Here is a 17,581-nt window from a genome sequence, read left to right as displayed (position 1 = left end):
GCAAAGAGTCTCTTTTGTCCTGAGACCCTCCTTTAATCCATTCCTAAATCCAGATTAAGCAAGGATTTTCCTCTGATGAACACGGCTTTGCATTCCACCTTTCCTGGAGAGATGGAAGTGCAAAAACCCTCTAAAACCTGCCTTTCACAATCCTCTGTGAATGCATTAAGGAGCTAAAAGGAAAGTAAGATGTTTTCTGATCCTTTTATTTTTTTTTTCTAATAAATTTCAAAAAACAGACTTCTTGGAGATAGTACCACCCTTTAAGTCATCTCCTGTGTTTAATAAAAATTATTGGAAAGGTATAGTTTTCGGTGATTTGGCCAAACTATCCATGTGCAGCTGCCTTCCCAGTGGTCCTTTGGTGCTGATGGAGCCTTGCATCCAGTCCACCAGTCTACCCTTCCTGCATCTGTTCTGTCCTTCCACATCCTGGGGCTGCTCTCAGCCTGCAGACACCTTTCTGAAGGGCATTCAGCATCTGTGGATTCCTCTCCTCATGCTGTCTTAGCTGGTGCATCTTCCCTGCACAATCTACAAATGATAACACTGCCAGTGGTTCTCGACCTTGGCCACACATCAGAATCACCTGAGAGCCAACCACCATGGGGCGAGGGGAGGTTTGGGTATGAAGAGTATTAAAAGCACCCTAACTGACTCTAATGTGTAGCCAAAATCAAGACGCTCTCCTCCTCCTCATCATCCTCCAAGAAGAAGATGTATAGACACTGCCCATTGATGTAATCTCTGACCTTCAATTCAAAAAATACTCAGTGAAAAAGGCTGGGCTGTTTGTGTTCAGCTCTTAGAGCTGGAGTCCCCACTCTGATGCCAGGTTGCCAGGCAGACAGACAGAAAGTAACTCTGTGTCAGATTTGTATTGATCTGAGCATCCACGAAGGTAAAAACCTGGTCGTCAGCACCCACGGCTCATTCTTTCTGCTCTCTCTCCCTATTAAGAGCAGACATCACACCACTGACTAAAACTCCTATTTGCGTATGGTAGTTTCCTGGGGAGAGAGAGTGTCTGTGTAAGCCTTCAGCATCCCATTATGGAGTAAAGATATTTCAGGCAAGGAGTCAGGTGGGAAAATTCCTTGGAGGTTGGGGGTGGGGAGGGGGGGATTTCTCTTATGCTCTTTGCAATTAAGCCTGGCCTAGAAGCAGATAAACCTGCTTTACTTCTTCTAATAAAGGTTCTCTCAGCCTCCTGTGTGCATGAGAATCACCAGTCCCTAGAAGTTTGTAAAATGCAGATTGCTGGGCCCCACCTGGGATTTTTATTTCATTGAGATGGTTGAGGGTCCAGCAATCTGAATTTTTGTTTTTAATTTAATTAATTTAATTTTTTGGCAACCACAGTACTTTTGATTAAAATGCTCTCTTCTTACCCGTGAATACAGCTGAGTATATGGAAGCATTTGTTAGTACTAAAGGTAGCCTAAGAACCCAAAATAATTCATCTTTTTGCAAAGGTATTTTTGTAGGTTAGAGATCAAAATGCCACCCATGTCAGGGCCCATAAATACCCCGTTATATGCAGAACTGTGATTAGTGGGTGAGTCTCACATGTTGGTACCAATCAGCCATGCCAGGCTGGGGGCTGTTCTCAGCCAACCCTTCCCGCCACCACCCATCACCCTCCCCCCCAAAACCCACAAAACAACAACAATAACAGAGACACCCCATAACCAAACCCAGTCCTGGAGCACCTTTGGGCCTTGAGATCAATCCCGGTGGGAAGGCTCCCCCTTCCCCTCCCTAGCGCACATCACTGAAAGGAGTTTTGTTCCTGGTCCAAACCAGTCCCCCGGGGTCTTCTGCAAGAAGAGCCGCTACAGTGAACTGAAAAGACCCAATGAATTGAAACGGCCTGCATGGGCAAGCACTTTATATTTATTATCTATTCTCTTCACAGCAACCCTGAGAGGTAAATATCTTCATTTACAGGTGCTAGTGTGGCGTAGTCTTCAGGCCATCCTTGAGAAAACAACTGTTTCAGAGAGTAACCTGGCTTTGAAGGAACGGGCAGGAAGCGGAGAGGGACTCTCTCCTGCCCCTTGGACCCAACCCCTTAATCCAAGGCCCCCAGAAACAAGGCCTCCAGCAGATCTTCTTGATCCACACTCTTGATCCTGGTCTGCTCAGGTCAGGTCTGGTTCTTCTCTCTCCCCTCCCTCAAGTATAGGGGTCCTGACATTTCACTGCTCCCTGTCATACCAACCCAGATTGGAGTTTTGGCTCATTAAAAGCCCCTCTGTTTGCAGGGGGAGGAAAGGTACAGGTAAAGACTTGGTGACTAAGTAGACAAAGCCTCAAGATCATGCTCACTTACGAAAATGTTTGAGATACGAGTGGATAATGCAGATTATGAAATGCCACGTATGATCTTAATTATGTAAAATCTATACCTACTATACATGTGTAGCAAAACATTGGAAGGCTGTTCAATTAAATGTTAATAGCAGAGGTTGGAATTAAGAGTGACATTTTAAGTATTATTTCCAAAGTTTGATACAATGAACACCTGTGACCTGTAGCCACCATAATTGTATCATACAAAAATAGTTTCACTGCCCCAAAAATCCCCTGTTCCACCTATTCATCTTTCCCTTCCTCCTCCCCAACTCATGACAGCAACTGATCTTTCTATTGTTTCCATAGTTTTTGCCTTTTCCAGATTCCAGTTGGAATCATACAATATGTAGCCCTTTCAGCCTTTCAGGATTGATTCACTTAGCATATATTACATTTTTTATCAGGAATGAAGTTACAAAATTAAAAACTCTACAACCTGGGTAACCAGCTACTACTTAACTTACGTGGGACTCCAAACAAAAAAAGGTCACATTCCTTTTCGCCATTCAAAATACAGTACCCCTAATCCCACTTTTACTGGATTTCCTGCCACTGGCATTCTGCGAGTCCCCAGGCTGCTTACACATCTCACACTGCCCCATCCTGGCTCTTGCTTGTCTCCAGATCCATGAACCCATATTCCTGGAGCCATTTCCCTTAACTCCTCCCACCACTTCCCCATCCCCCAGCTGTGGTGCAGCTGGCATCCTTCAGCCTCCATGTAGATTTCTAAGGCTCTTTCCACCTTTGGCCACAGACCCTTTCCTCATTTCCGCACAACCCAACAGAGTTACTAACATGTAGTAAGTATCTGCTGAGATTTGGAGAATAACAGAAGGAAGCACAACACAGAGAATGATTTATATTTGTTACTGGACAAGGATTTGCACAGCATCCTGGATCTATCTTTGTCTTCCAAGCTTTGTTCCCAGCCATAGACCATTCCAAGAGCCCGCCCACCTCTAGACTGTAGAAATCCTTCTAGAGGTCGACCTGTGGAGGGACCAACAACCAGAAGGCCCCAGGAAGATGGGAAACATCCAGGTAGCAAAGCCCAAGTCTTGCCCACCACCTGTTCATCTTCCTTGCTTCCTCTCGTAGAGAAGTCTTTTCAGGCTGAGTGACAGCCCATTTCCCACAGACAGGGATATGGTCATGTCTTAGTCCTAACGTCACCAAATGGTCCTGACCATGTAGCTCTGCACCAAGCAGGCCCAGTCCGTTTTTCCATTGTTGCAAAGGAAGGGGGGTCATGTTCACCCTTCACCACCACCCCCACCTTTCATCGCCACTCTGCTGCTTCAGCAGACTGTGGCTCAAGAAAGCACATGAGTCTAAAATGAATAAAAATATACAGGTAGTGGGTAGTCCAAATCCACATGGAGGAAACTCAAGAGACCCACAAAGGAGGCACAGCCCAGGAAAACCAACGCCCCAGTGAGGTTGTTGAACTGACTGCTCAGCTTCACTGTCTGGAACTTTGCACTGGGATTCTGGAGGACTTGAGTTTTCCCAAAGCATCAATTTGCTTAACTCAGGTGCAACTGAAAGGCCCACAGCACAAAAAGGCGTGGAGGGTGGTTCTCCTGACCGGTGAAGTCTGCCCCACGCAAATGGTTGGAAATGCAAATTATCCGACCCACTCTGGACCTACCCAATCAGAACATCTGGGGGCGGGGCCCACCTTCTGCCTATCAATAGCCCTTGGGCAGATGCAGTTGAAGTTGAGAAGGGCCCTCTTTGGAGGTGAAAAGTTGCTGGTTACTTTCAAATAACTATTTGTCCAACTCAGAACACAAGAGATCTAAATCTTTTAAGATCCAGGCTTAGCCTGGGGCATGGTACTTTAGGGTGTTGTTAAAAGCTAAGCTTGTTGACATTAATACAAAAGATTAAAAAAAAAATTTAAATCTGTAACAAAGGAGTGAATGTATAATTTTATTTGGTTTCTATGAGTAATAATAATTACAATTATTTGTGTGATCTGCTCACCATTTTAAAATGCTCAAGTGCCAGGCTGCTTAAAAATATGTTTTAAAGTCTTTTTTTCCCCCCAGTTTTTTCCCCAAATTCAAGTTAGTTCTAGTTTAAGGGGTAGAATTTACTGATTCATCAGTTGCATATAACACCCAGTGCTCCTCCCATCAAGTGTCCTCCTTAATCCCCAACATCCAATTACCCCATCTCCCATCCACCTCCCCTCCAGCAACCCTCAGTTTGTTTCCTATAGTTTAAAATCTCTTATGATTTGCCTCCCTTATTTTATTCTTCCTTCCCTTCCCTTATGTTTGTCTGCTTTGTTTCTTAATTCCATGTATGAGTGAAATTATATGGTGTCTTTCTCTGATCAGCTTATTTCACTTAGCACAATACCCTCTAGTTCCATTCACATCATTGCAAATGGCAAGATTTCATTCTTTTAGATGGCTGAGTAATATTCCATTGCATATATATACCACATCTTCTTTATTCATTCATCTGTTTATGAATACCTCGGCTCTTTCCATAGTTGGCAATTGTGGACATTGATGCTGTAATCATTGGGGTGCACGTGTATCCCTTTGAATTATTATGTTTATATCCTCTGGATAAATACCTAATAGTGTGGTTGCTGGGTCATAGAGTAGCTCTATTTTTAACTTTTTTTTAAAGTTTTCATTTATTTATTTGACAGAGAGAAAGATCACAAGTAGGCAGAGAGGCAGGCAGAGAGAGAGGAGGAAGCAGGCTCCCTGCTGAGCAGAGAGCCCGATGCGGGACTCGACTCCAGGATCCCGAGATCATGACCTGAGCCCAAGACAGAGGCTTAACCCACTGAGTAACCCAGCCACCCCTATTTTTAACTTTTTGAGAAACCTCCATATTGTCTTCCACAGTGGCTGCACCAGCTTCCATTCCCACCAACAATGTAAGAGGGTTCCCTTTTTCCACACCCTCGACAACATTTGATGTTTCCTGAGATGTTAATTTTAGCCATTCTGACTGGTGTGAGGTTATATCTCATTGTGATTGTGATTTTGATTTGTATTTCTCTGATAATGAGTGATGTTGAGCATTTTTTCATGTGTCTATTGGCCATTTGTATGTTTTCTTTGGAAAAATGTGTGTTCATGTCTTCTGCTCATTTCTTGACTGGATTATTTATTTTGGGGGTCTTGAGTTTGATAAATTCTTTATAGATTTCGGATATTAGTCCTTTATCTGATATGTCATTTGCAAATACCTTCTCCCATTCCATGGGTTGCCTATTAGTTTTGTTGACTGTTTCCTTTGCTATGCAGAAGCTTTTTATCTTGATGAAGTCCTAATAGTTTATTTTTGCTTTTGTTTTTCTTGCCTTTGGAGATGTGTCTAGTAAGAAGTTGCTGTGGCTGAGGTCAAAGCGGTTGCTGCCTGTGTTCTCCTCGAAGATTTTGTTGGATTACTGTCTAACATTTAGGTCTTTCGACCATTTTTACTTTATTTTTGTGTATGATGTGAGAAAGTAGTCCAGTTTCATTCTTCTACATGTGGCTGTCCAGTATTCCCAACACTGTTTGTTGAAAAGACTGTCTTTTTTCCATTGGATATTCTTTCCTGTTTTGTTGACGTTTGGTTATTCCTATAGTTATGGGTCCATTTATGGGTTCTATGTGTCTGTTTTTTGCTAGTACCATGCCATCTTGATGATTACAGCTTTGTCATACAGCTTGGAGTCCAGAATTGTGATGCCTCCTGCTTTGCTTTTCTTTTCAATTTTCCTTTAGCTATTCAGGGTCTTTTCTGGTTCCATACAAACTTTAGAATTGTTTGTTCTAGCTCTGTGAAAAATGCTGATGGTATTTCAGTAGAGATTGCCATATTAGTATTTCTTAAAACATATATGAGATAAGTTTTGTTCTTCATTTTATTTTGTTACGTGAACATGGCTGTGTCTGCACAATTTTAAAAATTAAATTGTGATCCTGTATCCTTCTGCCATCCATGGAAGGATATCTCTTAAAGGACTATTCAAAAAGAAGCTGCTTTATGCTTATTTTCCACCTACACCTGACGTACCACAGTGAGACAGCTGGTATTTAAATCTGGGAATAGTCCAGCTGTGTATTCCTTTCGCATATGCTTTATGTTGTAGTAGCGCAAAAAAGTGCTCCAAAGTGGGACAGTTGATGCCAGAGAGGAGGAAAGCTGTGCATTAGACAGTGTCTGAATAGTTGATAAAATGAAATGAGAGTATCATCACATCTTGGTTTGGGGGATACTGTGTTTTTCCAGGTCACAGAAGCTGGGTGGCTATAACTGAGCAGTCCATGGGCATAAGAATTTGTGTGAACGAGAGGCAGAGGGAAAAGAAAAATTTTGCATACAAAGTGTATAGTTTATGAACCAATTCAACAATGTGCCATAATTACATATTATAATTATAATTATTTTAATAGCCTATAGTGGAAAGAAATTAAGAAAGGCCAAGAAGCATCAAGTACCAAGTTGAGCAAAATTACATCAGGCTCTTGCAACAGTTTACATCTGTTTATCTCCACTTGCAGCAAAACTGCTTATACAGATCAGCCCCCGGGCTCCCCCTTACTCTGTGTCTGGTTCTTGACAAACTTCAGAGAACATCCTTTACTCTGGCTCGTTTTGTCCTTGAACCTGGTTAAGGATTAATTCAGCCTGAAGCTGTTCTGTTCAGTTACAGTCAGCTTATAGCCAGAGTTGCCATCTGCTCTGCACTGGAAATTATTAAATTGCCTCCCAGTCAAACCATTCCAACTCCTCTCTCCTTCTCTCCATGCCCAGCCCTCTTTTCCATTTTCCCTCATTCCTCTGTCTCAGAGATTCCCTAGAGTTCTACAGGAAAAGGAGATAGGAGTTGGGCCTAGGATATATGTGAACAAAATCTGGAATCCTGTGGCATTCTGAGGCAACTCAGAGGTCCAGCTCTAGGGAGCCTCGGTGTGTCTCAGATGGGCAGGTGGTCCCCCTTCTCCCTCATCCATCCTCTCTGCTGCTGAGCCTGGGGCTTTGCTGAGTTCTCACAGGAATGGAATTAGTGAGCACAGCCTACCTAACTGGGGATACAAAATGTGGTCTCATTTCCTCATTTCTCATTTCCAGATAACCACTTGGCACCGACCTCTTCCCACATCCCGACCTGGGCCCCTCAGTGGATCCCCCAGTTTTGTAGGCAATGCCCGAAGATGCAGCCTAAAGTTGTCCTAAAAGAAATTTCTCTTATCCTTCTGCCCAACCCTCCAGCCTGTCTTCCCTTTGCGCTTTGCTCCTTCAAGTCAATGGAACACACCTTTCCCCACAGCCGGCCGAGGCCATGGTGCAATGACAAGCCGGATACCACTGAACATTCGGGGGGCAATGGAGAGGAATTCTCTCACGGCAAATGGCTAGTGATGGTGGCAGTTAGGGCTCTACTTAGAGCTGGAACCTAGACCCAGCCTCAGGTTCCAGCCAACACGCCACTCTTGCATCCCTCCCCACCTGCCCACCAATGAATATCCCTCAGGTTTGTCTGTGCTCTCCTGTCATTTGACCTGGAAGGGGTGGGAGCTCCCCAGAATCCCCAGTGCAAGTTCCCATTCTTTATTTGAGAATCTTCCTTTTCCCAAAATGGTTGAGGGTATGAGGGACGATCCCTACACAGTAAATTTCACCCCACCTCTTGGTGCCCAACCAACACCTCTCAGTAAACAACTGCAGTGGATCATCAGCCTTGATTAGTCTTAAATTAACACTTAGCAGTAGACACCATGCAGAGCTCCTCCAGCAAGCTTCCGCTCATGCTCTAACCTGCTCTACCCACACTGCAGGACTTCGCAACAAATGCGTCCTAAATCCATGAAGAGCCAGAGAATATTCCTCCAGATTCCCTCCAGTCAACAGGGTTTCATAGACCTCCACCAAGCTTAATTGTGCCCAATCTTCATATTGCCTGTAACACAATGCCCAGCTCCCAGAATTAGAGAAATCTGTGATCAGGTTTATAGGAAATCACAATTTTCTCCAAGAACAATGGCTATATGCAAAATTTGCATTTTGTTAAGTATAAGGCCCAGTCAAATGGTTTCTTCAGAAAAAAGGAAAGGCTTGCCTGAAAAGTGACTTCAACTGTCTTACTCTTTGAGGACAGAACTGTGTGAAATTATATATACATAATTTATGTATATATATAAATAAGAAATATATATTTTATATATTTATATACATCATTATTTATATACAACATAAAATATAAACATATATTTTGCACATAATGTAGAACGTATTTTTACATGTAAATATATTTAAATATAAGTAATATATTTATATGTTTTTTAAAGTCAGAAAGTTATCATGAAGGGAAAAAACCATGGCCCTATACTCTGATCCTGTTAACATTTTTCTCTACATATGTATATAAAACAGATAATAGAAATGATATCTGTACAAGTTATGAACATTCAAATAATATAGAAAAATCTTCATTATAATAAGAAAGTCTCTTTTTTACAAAACGGAAGCCCCCATTCCCAGTCGAGCCTTCTGTTTTCACTCCACACCCAGCTCTGATGACATGTAGAGGCTGAAATCTATTCCTTGACTGCTTGCCAGGCTGTGTGCCCCGCCACTGTGCAGGTGTCCACCCAGAAGAAAGGGGTACCTTTTCCTAATTCATATGAGAATGCTCTGTTGCCTTTGAAAACAGTCTTTGAATAACTGCTTGCATATCCCTCTAAAAAGCTACACGTGTACTGGCTTATAGGAATATACGTGTCCTTTCTCATCCCACAGAAAAAATATGTGGTACACACATTGTTCTGAACTTCACTTTTTTTCTTCCTTTTTTTCTTTTTTCTCCTTTACCATTTTTTTTTAAACTTAATCTGTGTTGGAGATTTTTATGTGTCAGCAATGCAGGTGTGTGTTTCTTTTTTTTTTTTTTTTAAGGGCCTATGGCATTCCATTGTATGGCTTTATCAGTTTGTGTAACTAGTTCCCTTTTAATGATTGATGGGCATTTAGGTTGTTTCCAGGTTTTTTAGTGGGAAGGCAGGAAGGGTTAGGGCTATTAGGCAAAATGCTTATATGTACATAATAGTATGGTTTTATGACCATGTTTATAAGGGCAAGTTCCTAGCAGCAGAATTTCTGAGTCAAAAGGCATGGAGGTTTTAAAATTTAATAGATATTGATTGTAACAATGTGCATTCCCAAGAATATCTGTATTTTTGTACTCCCATCTACCCAGGGTATTATCGAGTTACGTTCTGCCAGTCTGATGAGCCAAACATACCGCACTGTTGTTTCAATTTAGATTTCTTTAGATATAAGTAATGTTAAATATCTTTTTATTAGTCTGTTAGTCACTCACACTTTTCTGTTCGCCATGTGTTTGCATCTTTTGCCCATTTCCTATTGAATTATTAATAATATTTTGCAGAGTCATAAGATTTGTCAATCAGAACATGAGTCATTATTATTATTGTGTCGTAAATATTTCTTCCGGTACGTCATTTATCTTTTGATTTTGTGCATATTATTTTTTGTTCTACAGGGTTTCCAAATGTACATGCAGTTAGATTCATTAATCATTTTCTTTATGGCTTCTGTGTATGTACAACTTTTTTGTGACAGTTTTCCCGGATTCTACCTAGTGAAGTTAACAAACAAACAAAAAAAATTCGTGGACCTGATTTTAGCCCACATAAGGTCACTCCATCTTGCAATGTGAATGGTCTAAGGACACTCAGTGGTGAACAGTGAGGTTTTTCAGAGGGTTTTGCCTCATGTGTGTCCTCAGAATAGACAGATCTGAAAATCAAAATGTCTCTTCCGAGCCTGGCCCAGACATCCAATAGACAGGGACGGGGATAGGGATAGGGATATGCCCAATGACCATGTTCCTTATAGAATACTTACCCTCAGACAAACCATAAGTCGCTCTTAATCTCACAAAACAAACTGGGGGTTGCTAGGGGGAGGAGAGGTATGGAGAGGGTGGTTGTTATGGACATTGGGGAGGGAACGTGCTATGGTGAGTGCTGTGAAATGTGTAAGACTGATGATTCAGAGACCTGTACCCCTGGGGCAAATAATACATTACACGTTAATAAAAATAATTAATAAAAAAAGAATACTTTCCCTTTACTCAAGTAGCAAACAGCCAATTTGATTAAATATAATACCATTCCCACTGTTTGGGGGTTTATTATAGGTCTTTACTTCTCTTTTTGTATTCAAGGATAGAAGACTTTTTCTAAATTGACCTACTTATTAGTATTTTATGTTTAATTTTGCTTCTTGCAGGCAGCTTCAAAAGATGGTCCACGATATCAAGAACAATGAAGGTGGAATAATGAACAAAATCAAAAAGTAAGTTAAACTTCATAGCACTATATAAGCACTCATTTATATAAATCACACATTATTCCAGCCTGTGCTAGGTGGAAGAGAACAAAGTTCTTTGTTACCCAAGTGAGGAGTTGCAACCTCTTTAACATGTAACCCTTTCTTACTCATGGCAGGAGTCCATGTTGGTAAGATCCATCTTCAGGAAACATGGCAAATGAATGGGGTCATCCTCAGGGAACTTTGCTTTTCCCTCTCACTGCAGTAAAAGTGAGCTGTCCCCCTCAAAGTGCCAGCAAATGTCAACAAAAACGTTTCTAGAAACAGGACAATCAGCTTCTATAACTTTTTAGTTAAAGTCCACTAGGACACGCTTGGAGAAATCCAAAAGAGAAGTTCTAAGAACACAATCCATGCCATACCTGTTTTCCATATTTCAGTTTTTTGCTTTTTCAATTATAGCCTAAAATTGTGTTTTCAGTTGGCACTTAGAGAGGAAAAGCTAGAATTTCAAATCTTCCTGCACATCAAAAACTCTTAAGCTTTAAAAAAAAAAAAAAAAAAAAGATAAAAATCGTGCATACCTGTATTTGCCACTCAAAATCTAAGTAAAGAGGAAGGAGGAAATAGTATCCCATTAAGCTTTTAAATTCTTTTATTTAGAAAATGAAAGTAGTAGTAGATTCACCAGGAAAAAAAAATCAAACCATTCAGAATTGCATGAAGGAAAAATCTCCCACTTCTCCACATCCCCAACCTCAACCAACTCCAGGGAAACAAACATTGTCATGAGTGAGTCTGATATATATATATATATATATATATATATATATATATATATATCTGTATGTATGTGATACAGTACATGCCTGTACACACATACATTTTCATCATGAATGGCGTCACACTTCATAAACCATTCTACCAACGCGATTTTGCTCAGTGGTTTTACTTAATGCTAGATCATGGACATCTTTGATAGTATGTAAAAATAAGGCATATTCCATTTTGAGCAGATGATTAATAGTCTGCTATAAATATATTATCATTCATTTAACCAGCTATGCATCAGTGAACACTTTTTAAAGGGAAGGAGATGTGGGAGTTTAAACTGGCATATTCTTGGGGGAGCAATTTGATAAGATCACTAAAAATTTTGTGGCCATTTCTTTCAGCTTAACTGTCATAAGTAACATTTCAATAAGTAATTTTTATAGATTTTGAGTGTACCAGAAAGCTAAATTCCTAAAATGAAATTTAGAAATGGAAAAATTTGTGCCCTTGAAATTTTTATTGATATTACCAAATTGCTTGTCAGCAATTTTGTACCATTAATAGTGTATAAAATTTCATTTTCCTATGCCTTCGGAACAAAGAGTCTTCATTCTTTTTGGTCTTTGTTAAACTTGAAAGTAAGAAATCATGTTTTATGGTTTTTTAGACTACAAAATGCAAATGAGTCTCAATATGTATAAGTCATTATCATAAAATAGTTAAAATGGTCTTCTGCTTGTGGGGCATCTACTAGAGGAAAATTTGTCCTCATGTTCTGTCCCGTGGAGGAGCGAGGTATGTGATTATTCTCATTTAATATTTCTGACACATGCAAAATCTCATTGAGATGAGGGAGCCCTGCTAGTCATTGTTTTAATCGCTAGGGATTCTAGATTAATTATCCCCATTGTCAGTTTTACAATACACAGTTTTCTCAATAATATGAAGCCACTGTGTAAAATGTCTCTCTCTTCCCTGGTCAGGCATACTCACAGTAGCCATGGAGCTCAAAGTTTTTCAGACAGTTCCTATTTCATTATGCTCATTGTTCCCAAAATACATTTTGATTTGAAAAACCATGTTTCCTCTCAGCTTGGAAAATATGGCTGCCATAGTCGTTACCCTGGGTGAAGTCAGTGGGCCTTTGGTTCTGAGTGACCTGCTGTTAACACTCTTGCTCGTTGCCAGGCAACAGGTGCTACCTTGAAAGGAGGAAGCACGGTTGAACACACTGGTTTCCTAACAGAAGACCGTGACAGAGTTGTTGCTGGTCCATGGCCAAATGAGAAAATAAGGACCTTGAAGTGTTGGGGGTTGACATGCAGCTGCCGGCTGCTAAGTAAGACCCAAACCACAGCTTTTATTCCTGGTTGGTGTTCAGTGACCACCAGCCCCTTCCTGAGTCTGTTCTTTATCCTGAGATGATAACATTTTGGGTATTAAAATACCTTTTCTTTTCTCTTATGAAATAGTGGCAATAATGGGTAATGGATGGTTCGTGCTTTTTGAAATTTTACTGGTCCAGTTACAGACCTGGCACCGTGATTCCTTGTTTGTTTTTGTGCTTTTTTCCCCCCCATAACACTGTGGCTAATCTTTCTATCTGGACCTCATCAGAAGTCTAATTATAATATCTCCCCAGCTCACGCTGGCTTGCTGTGAGAATTGAATGAAATAATCGACCTAAGAACCTTTGGGGAAACAAAAAGCAAAATTTCTATGCAAATATAAATATTGTTATTTTTGAAACATTACAATTCTCATTTGTTGGGCTAATTTTTCGTAATCATACATGAATTTCTATATTGCTTTTTTTCCACAAGAAATGAAATATGTTTTGCATGGAATGGTTAACTTATTCCCTGCTTCTAAAAAGGGACATGATGTTTTAGTAAATAAAGGCTACTGGATATAGGTTTTATTTATATATACCTTAAATTTCATTAAGCAAATCATTCTTAAATAAAATGGGCTACTCTTATTAAGAATAATAATTTACTAGAAAACTTAGCCATTTCAAATAATAGAATGAGAGGTGTTGTAGAACTTAAGTAAGCCTAAAAATTGGGATACATTTTTAAAATGTAATTTTAATTTTCTTCTTTTGGTGATGGGGGAAGGATTGTGAATATTCAAACATTTTATATATGCATAAAGATACTAAAGTAGTTTTGAGAGTGCTTGAAACAGTTCAGTGTCTAAATAAGCTGAATATCATAATCTCCAACCTGGAGACCCTCACTACTCATTTATTTGGCACTTTTCAGTAGTGCCAAAATAATCTCAGTCAACCTACAACCCAAGTGCTCTGTTACAGCTAATATTTTTTTGATATTTAAAGCATTTATTAAGTTATTTATTCAAATAGAATCTATCTTCTCTTATCACCCTATCAACCAATCAGCATTTCTCTTCCTTGAACCTCTGAACTCTGTGCTTGCTTGTATTCTGACCTCTCAGAACCCTTTCACCACTGGACTTCACCGTTGCTGAGTGACAGCCCCATTACACACTGGAGAAATGGGGGAGATGGGAGACCTCTGGTTAATGGCTTCACTCCATTTACAATACATTTAGTCTTTCAATGAGATGGGTCCAAAAGAAGCCAATATTCTATTAGTTATCTCTCTGTTACCTCTATATCTGCTTCTGTTTGGGGCCTTGACAGCAGTCGTCCTGACAACAGTGTCCTGACCATTTGTCTAATGGTTGTTATCTATAGGCTGAAAGTCAAAGCGCCTCCAAGTGTTCCTCAAAGAGATTATGCCTCAGGTAAGAGTATTTCTAAAATACTTGGACTCTTGACTAATTTCATGTTCATATTTACTTCCTGAAAAGGGAACTATGTTCTAATCATTTGAAAATAAGAGTACCCACCCTAATTTAAAAATTTTAAGGCATTTGACTATAGTGGAGCTGTAGTATTCCATCCATCCATCTATCCATCCATCCATCCATCCACTCATCTATTTATCAAACATTTATTAAGTATCTTCCATGTGCTGGGCAAATACACGGTTTTAGGTAGAGACACAGTGCTAAACAGGACAGATATAGTCTCCACACTCACAGTGTTTATAGTGAAGAAAAAAGATACAATAGTACAAAAGCAATTAGAGTTCAGGGTGATGGGGAAGCACAAAGTTCTATGAAAGTCCATCAGCAATGTCTTATCTAATCTGAGGTCAAGAGTGCGGAGGAAGTGGGGAAGGGAAGGCTTCCTGGATAGAGAATTATGAAAATGGATACTTGAAGGTCACTGGGGGTTGGGGTGGGAGGAGGATAATCTATTGATGGTGCATGGTTACTCAGTCCTCTCTGACGTCTCCTCCACCCAGTCCAACTAGGATCAATTTTGTCAGCGGAGGGTAGTCTTGAGATTGGTGTTGTTTATGGCAGTGGTGAGCAAAATAAATTATCCAATATACTGCCCTTCTCTAGAAGAAATTCCTTGGGAAGATAGGCCTAAAATCTCTTTCTACTGGCTTAAATATAAAGATTTCCTGGACATGGACAGACCTATAGAGCCCTTAATGAAAACCACAGGTCTACAGACATCATTGAAGTCTCTTCCTCTATCCCTGACAGCTAAAACCAAATCACAACCTTACTGTTGTTTTTTTTCTGTCACTGATCAAGATAGCAATAAATCAGACAGTTGAGTTCCTCCTAGGCACTAATTAAATCTTATCACACTAAGAAATGCGGACCAACATATCAAGTCTAGTGACTGACCTGTTGGACTACTTTCTAGAAGTAGCTAGGTTACAGAGTACTTACTGACCTCATCTTGCCAGTCACCAAGTCTCAACAGTTGACCAGGAGACTCCTTTGCAATGAAAAAAAAAAAAAATTAAATAAAAAAAATAAAGACCCTGTTCTGATCTTTAAAATCTACCTGATGAAAGCCAAGGGGGGAAAAAAACCTCAAGTGAGCTGCTTAGTTAACCAAAGAGAAGAAATTCCTCCTTCTCTCCCAAGTTCTAAAAAAGAAAAGAAAGCAGACAACATCTGCTTAGTACCCTGAGTTTTGATAGGAAAATTATGGAATCATGGAATCCCAGGTCTAAAAGGAGCCCCAGAGGTTCGGCAGCCTGACCTCCAACCCAGCGCTCACCCCTGACCCCACCACAGCCACACACCAAAAATGAAACCCATGTTCTGTTTGGACATTTCCTGTGATGACTTCCCAAGCCCCTCTGGTCCTGTCAAGAACAGACAGCCCTAGCAGGACAGAGATGCAGTCCATTTCCTGGTGGCTTCCGAAGTCTGTCCTCATGGCCACACAGCACAAGTTTTTAAACATTCAAGAAAGCAGAGATCGAGTTGTTCTGTGCAACTCCAAGGATAAAATTAAGAAATTAGGTCATTTGAATAGTTTCTTCTCTGGAATCATTATCTCCAGGTGTTTCTGCTGTTTTACATGTTCTTTGACTCATTTGACAAATATGACACAGTACATCCTGTGTGACACTCACTCTACTAGATACGGAGTGGGGAACAAAATATAGCCTCTGACCTTCAGGTGCTTCATTACTAGTGGGGGACCCAATAATAAATGAGGATGCCGACGGGTCACTATCTGCCTGAGGTCCCACTGTTGTGGAGGGAAAGCCCCACCAGCCGTTCCACACCCCTCAGTGGCCAGAACTGAACAAGGCCTCTCTCCTTGGACCCTGGGGCCCTACTACCCAGGGGTGGTTGGAAAAAGCACAGGGAATGCATAGCAAACCTCCATCCACTAACAAAGTGAGCTATAACACTGCTTTGCACTTGCCCTCCTGTCCTTACGGAAGCCAGCATTCACTTGGTTTTTTTTTTTTTTTTTTTTTTTTTTTTTTTTTGTCTCCCTGTCTCCACTCTGATTGGTGGTACCAGCAAGGCTGACACGGGGAGAGCGGCATTCACCACCAGCCCCGCCTCATGGAACTAAGACTAGAGGAATGAAACTTGGACTTGAAGGTATTGGAAAGCCTGGAAAGTCCATAAAGACCACTCACCCCTGGCTTCTTGTGTGAGGGCTAAGTGGAGACCAGACAGGCTAAGGGGCTGCCCAAGGTCATACGGCCAGGTGACATAGACATGTATGTTTGTATGGACAGCATGTATGACCGGTCATGTATGTCTGTATGGCCGGTCATACAGATAGGCCATGAGGCTGCCCAAGGTCATACAGCCAAACCAGGACTCCACCCCCCCACCCCCCCCAACCCCCGCCCCCGTTAACAGGGCTCTGAGAAGGGATGAGGGGACATGCAAACAAAAGGACTTTTTAAAATGTGAAGTATTTAGATGCAAATCCCCTCTCTTAGCCAGCTCAGATCCACTCCTCAAGGGGTCACATCCCCTTCTCCTCTTGGGGCACCCAGGGTGACTGTCCATGGGCTGCCTCCCCCGTGGCCTCTGTAGTTCTGCTTTCTCTTCCTCCCCTGCATCTGCCTCCACCACCACATCTAACCCAGGCTCCTTCCTTCTCTCCTTCCTGCATCGCACTGTACCCATCCCACGGCTTCCCCACATCCTTCTACCAGCTCGGTAAGAGGAGAAGCTGGCAGGCCTAGTGGCCCAGAGCATGGCCTCCAGAGCTGAATCGGGGCCACAACTGTGTGTGTGTGTCAGACAGACAGCGTGGAGGGTGCCCCACAATGTCCAGAGTCCCTGGTGCTGATCGTGACCCAGAACAGAAAGGCTCCGTGCCCACCCTTGCCTTCACCGCTTCACTCAAGCTCTCACCATTGACTCTTTGACTGACTTTCCAACCATCCCTTCCCATTCCCAAGCCCCCAAGTCTGATTCAGCCTTTGTCTCTTCATGCCTGAACTGCTCAAACACCATCCTCATCGACCTTCCTGCCTCCAGCTTGTCACTGGGGCCTACAGTGGCCTTTGTGGCTGGAGCACCCCTTTGGCTGGCAACAACCTGGCTTTATTTTCTCCTCAGACTCTCCAGAACAGCATTTTCTTTCCAGCATATCTATGCCTTATGGCTATGCCTTATGGATACACCTTCCAGCCATCAGTTAAGCCCTGCTTCTGGGGCTGACACACAGGCCCTAGCCTTAGGGGATGGAAGGGGGACACCCTCCTTCATCTTCATTCTCTCATTTGGGTTCTGGCCATTCTTCAAG

The 17,581-nt window shown here is 41.5% G+C and overlaps 1 protein-coding gene across 10 annotated transcripts in view; it reads left to right on the top strand.

Moving 5' to 3' along the window:
• The window catches only part of BLNK (B cell linker), a 101,422-nt gene that overhangs the window by 43,694 nt on the left and 40,147 nt on the right, over positions 1-17,581 (top strand). For 3 of the 10 annotated variants that reach the window (XM_082722108.1, XM_082722105.1, XM_082722101.1), the window contains 3 exons: positions 10,639-10,704; positions 14,177-14,226; positions 16,333-16,416. In XM_082722108.1, coding sequence (XP_082578234.1) covers positions 10,652-10,704; positions 14,177-14,226; positions 16,333-16,416 — 187 coding nt within the window. In that variant the 5' untranslated portion in view covers positions 10,639-10,651. Of the gene's footprint in view, positions 1-10,638; positions 10,705-14,122; positions 14,227-16,332; positions 16,417-17,581 lie in introns of all 10 variants that reach the window. The other 7 variants (XM_082722102.1, XM_082722103.1, XM_082722099.1 and 4 more) reach the window with 3 other exon arrangements.

The sequence above is a fragment of the Mustela nivalis genome, assembly GCF_964662115.1.
Source record: "Mustela nivalis genome assembly, chromosome: 2".
In the NCBI taxonomy this organism is placed as follows: domain Eukaryota; kingdom Metazoa; phylum Chordata; class Mammalia; order Carnivora; family Mustelidae; genus Mustela; species Mustela nivalis.
Note: the sequence above shows the minus strand (reverse complement) of the source record. Positions and strands in the feature narration are given on the sequence as shown.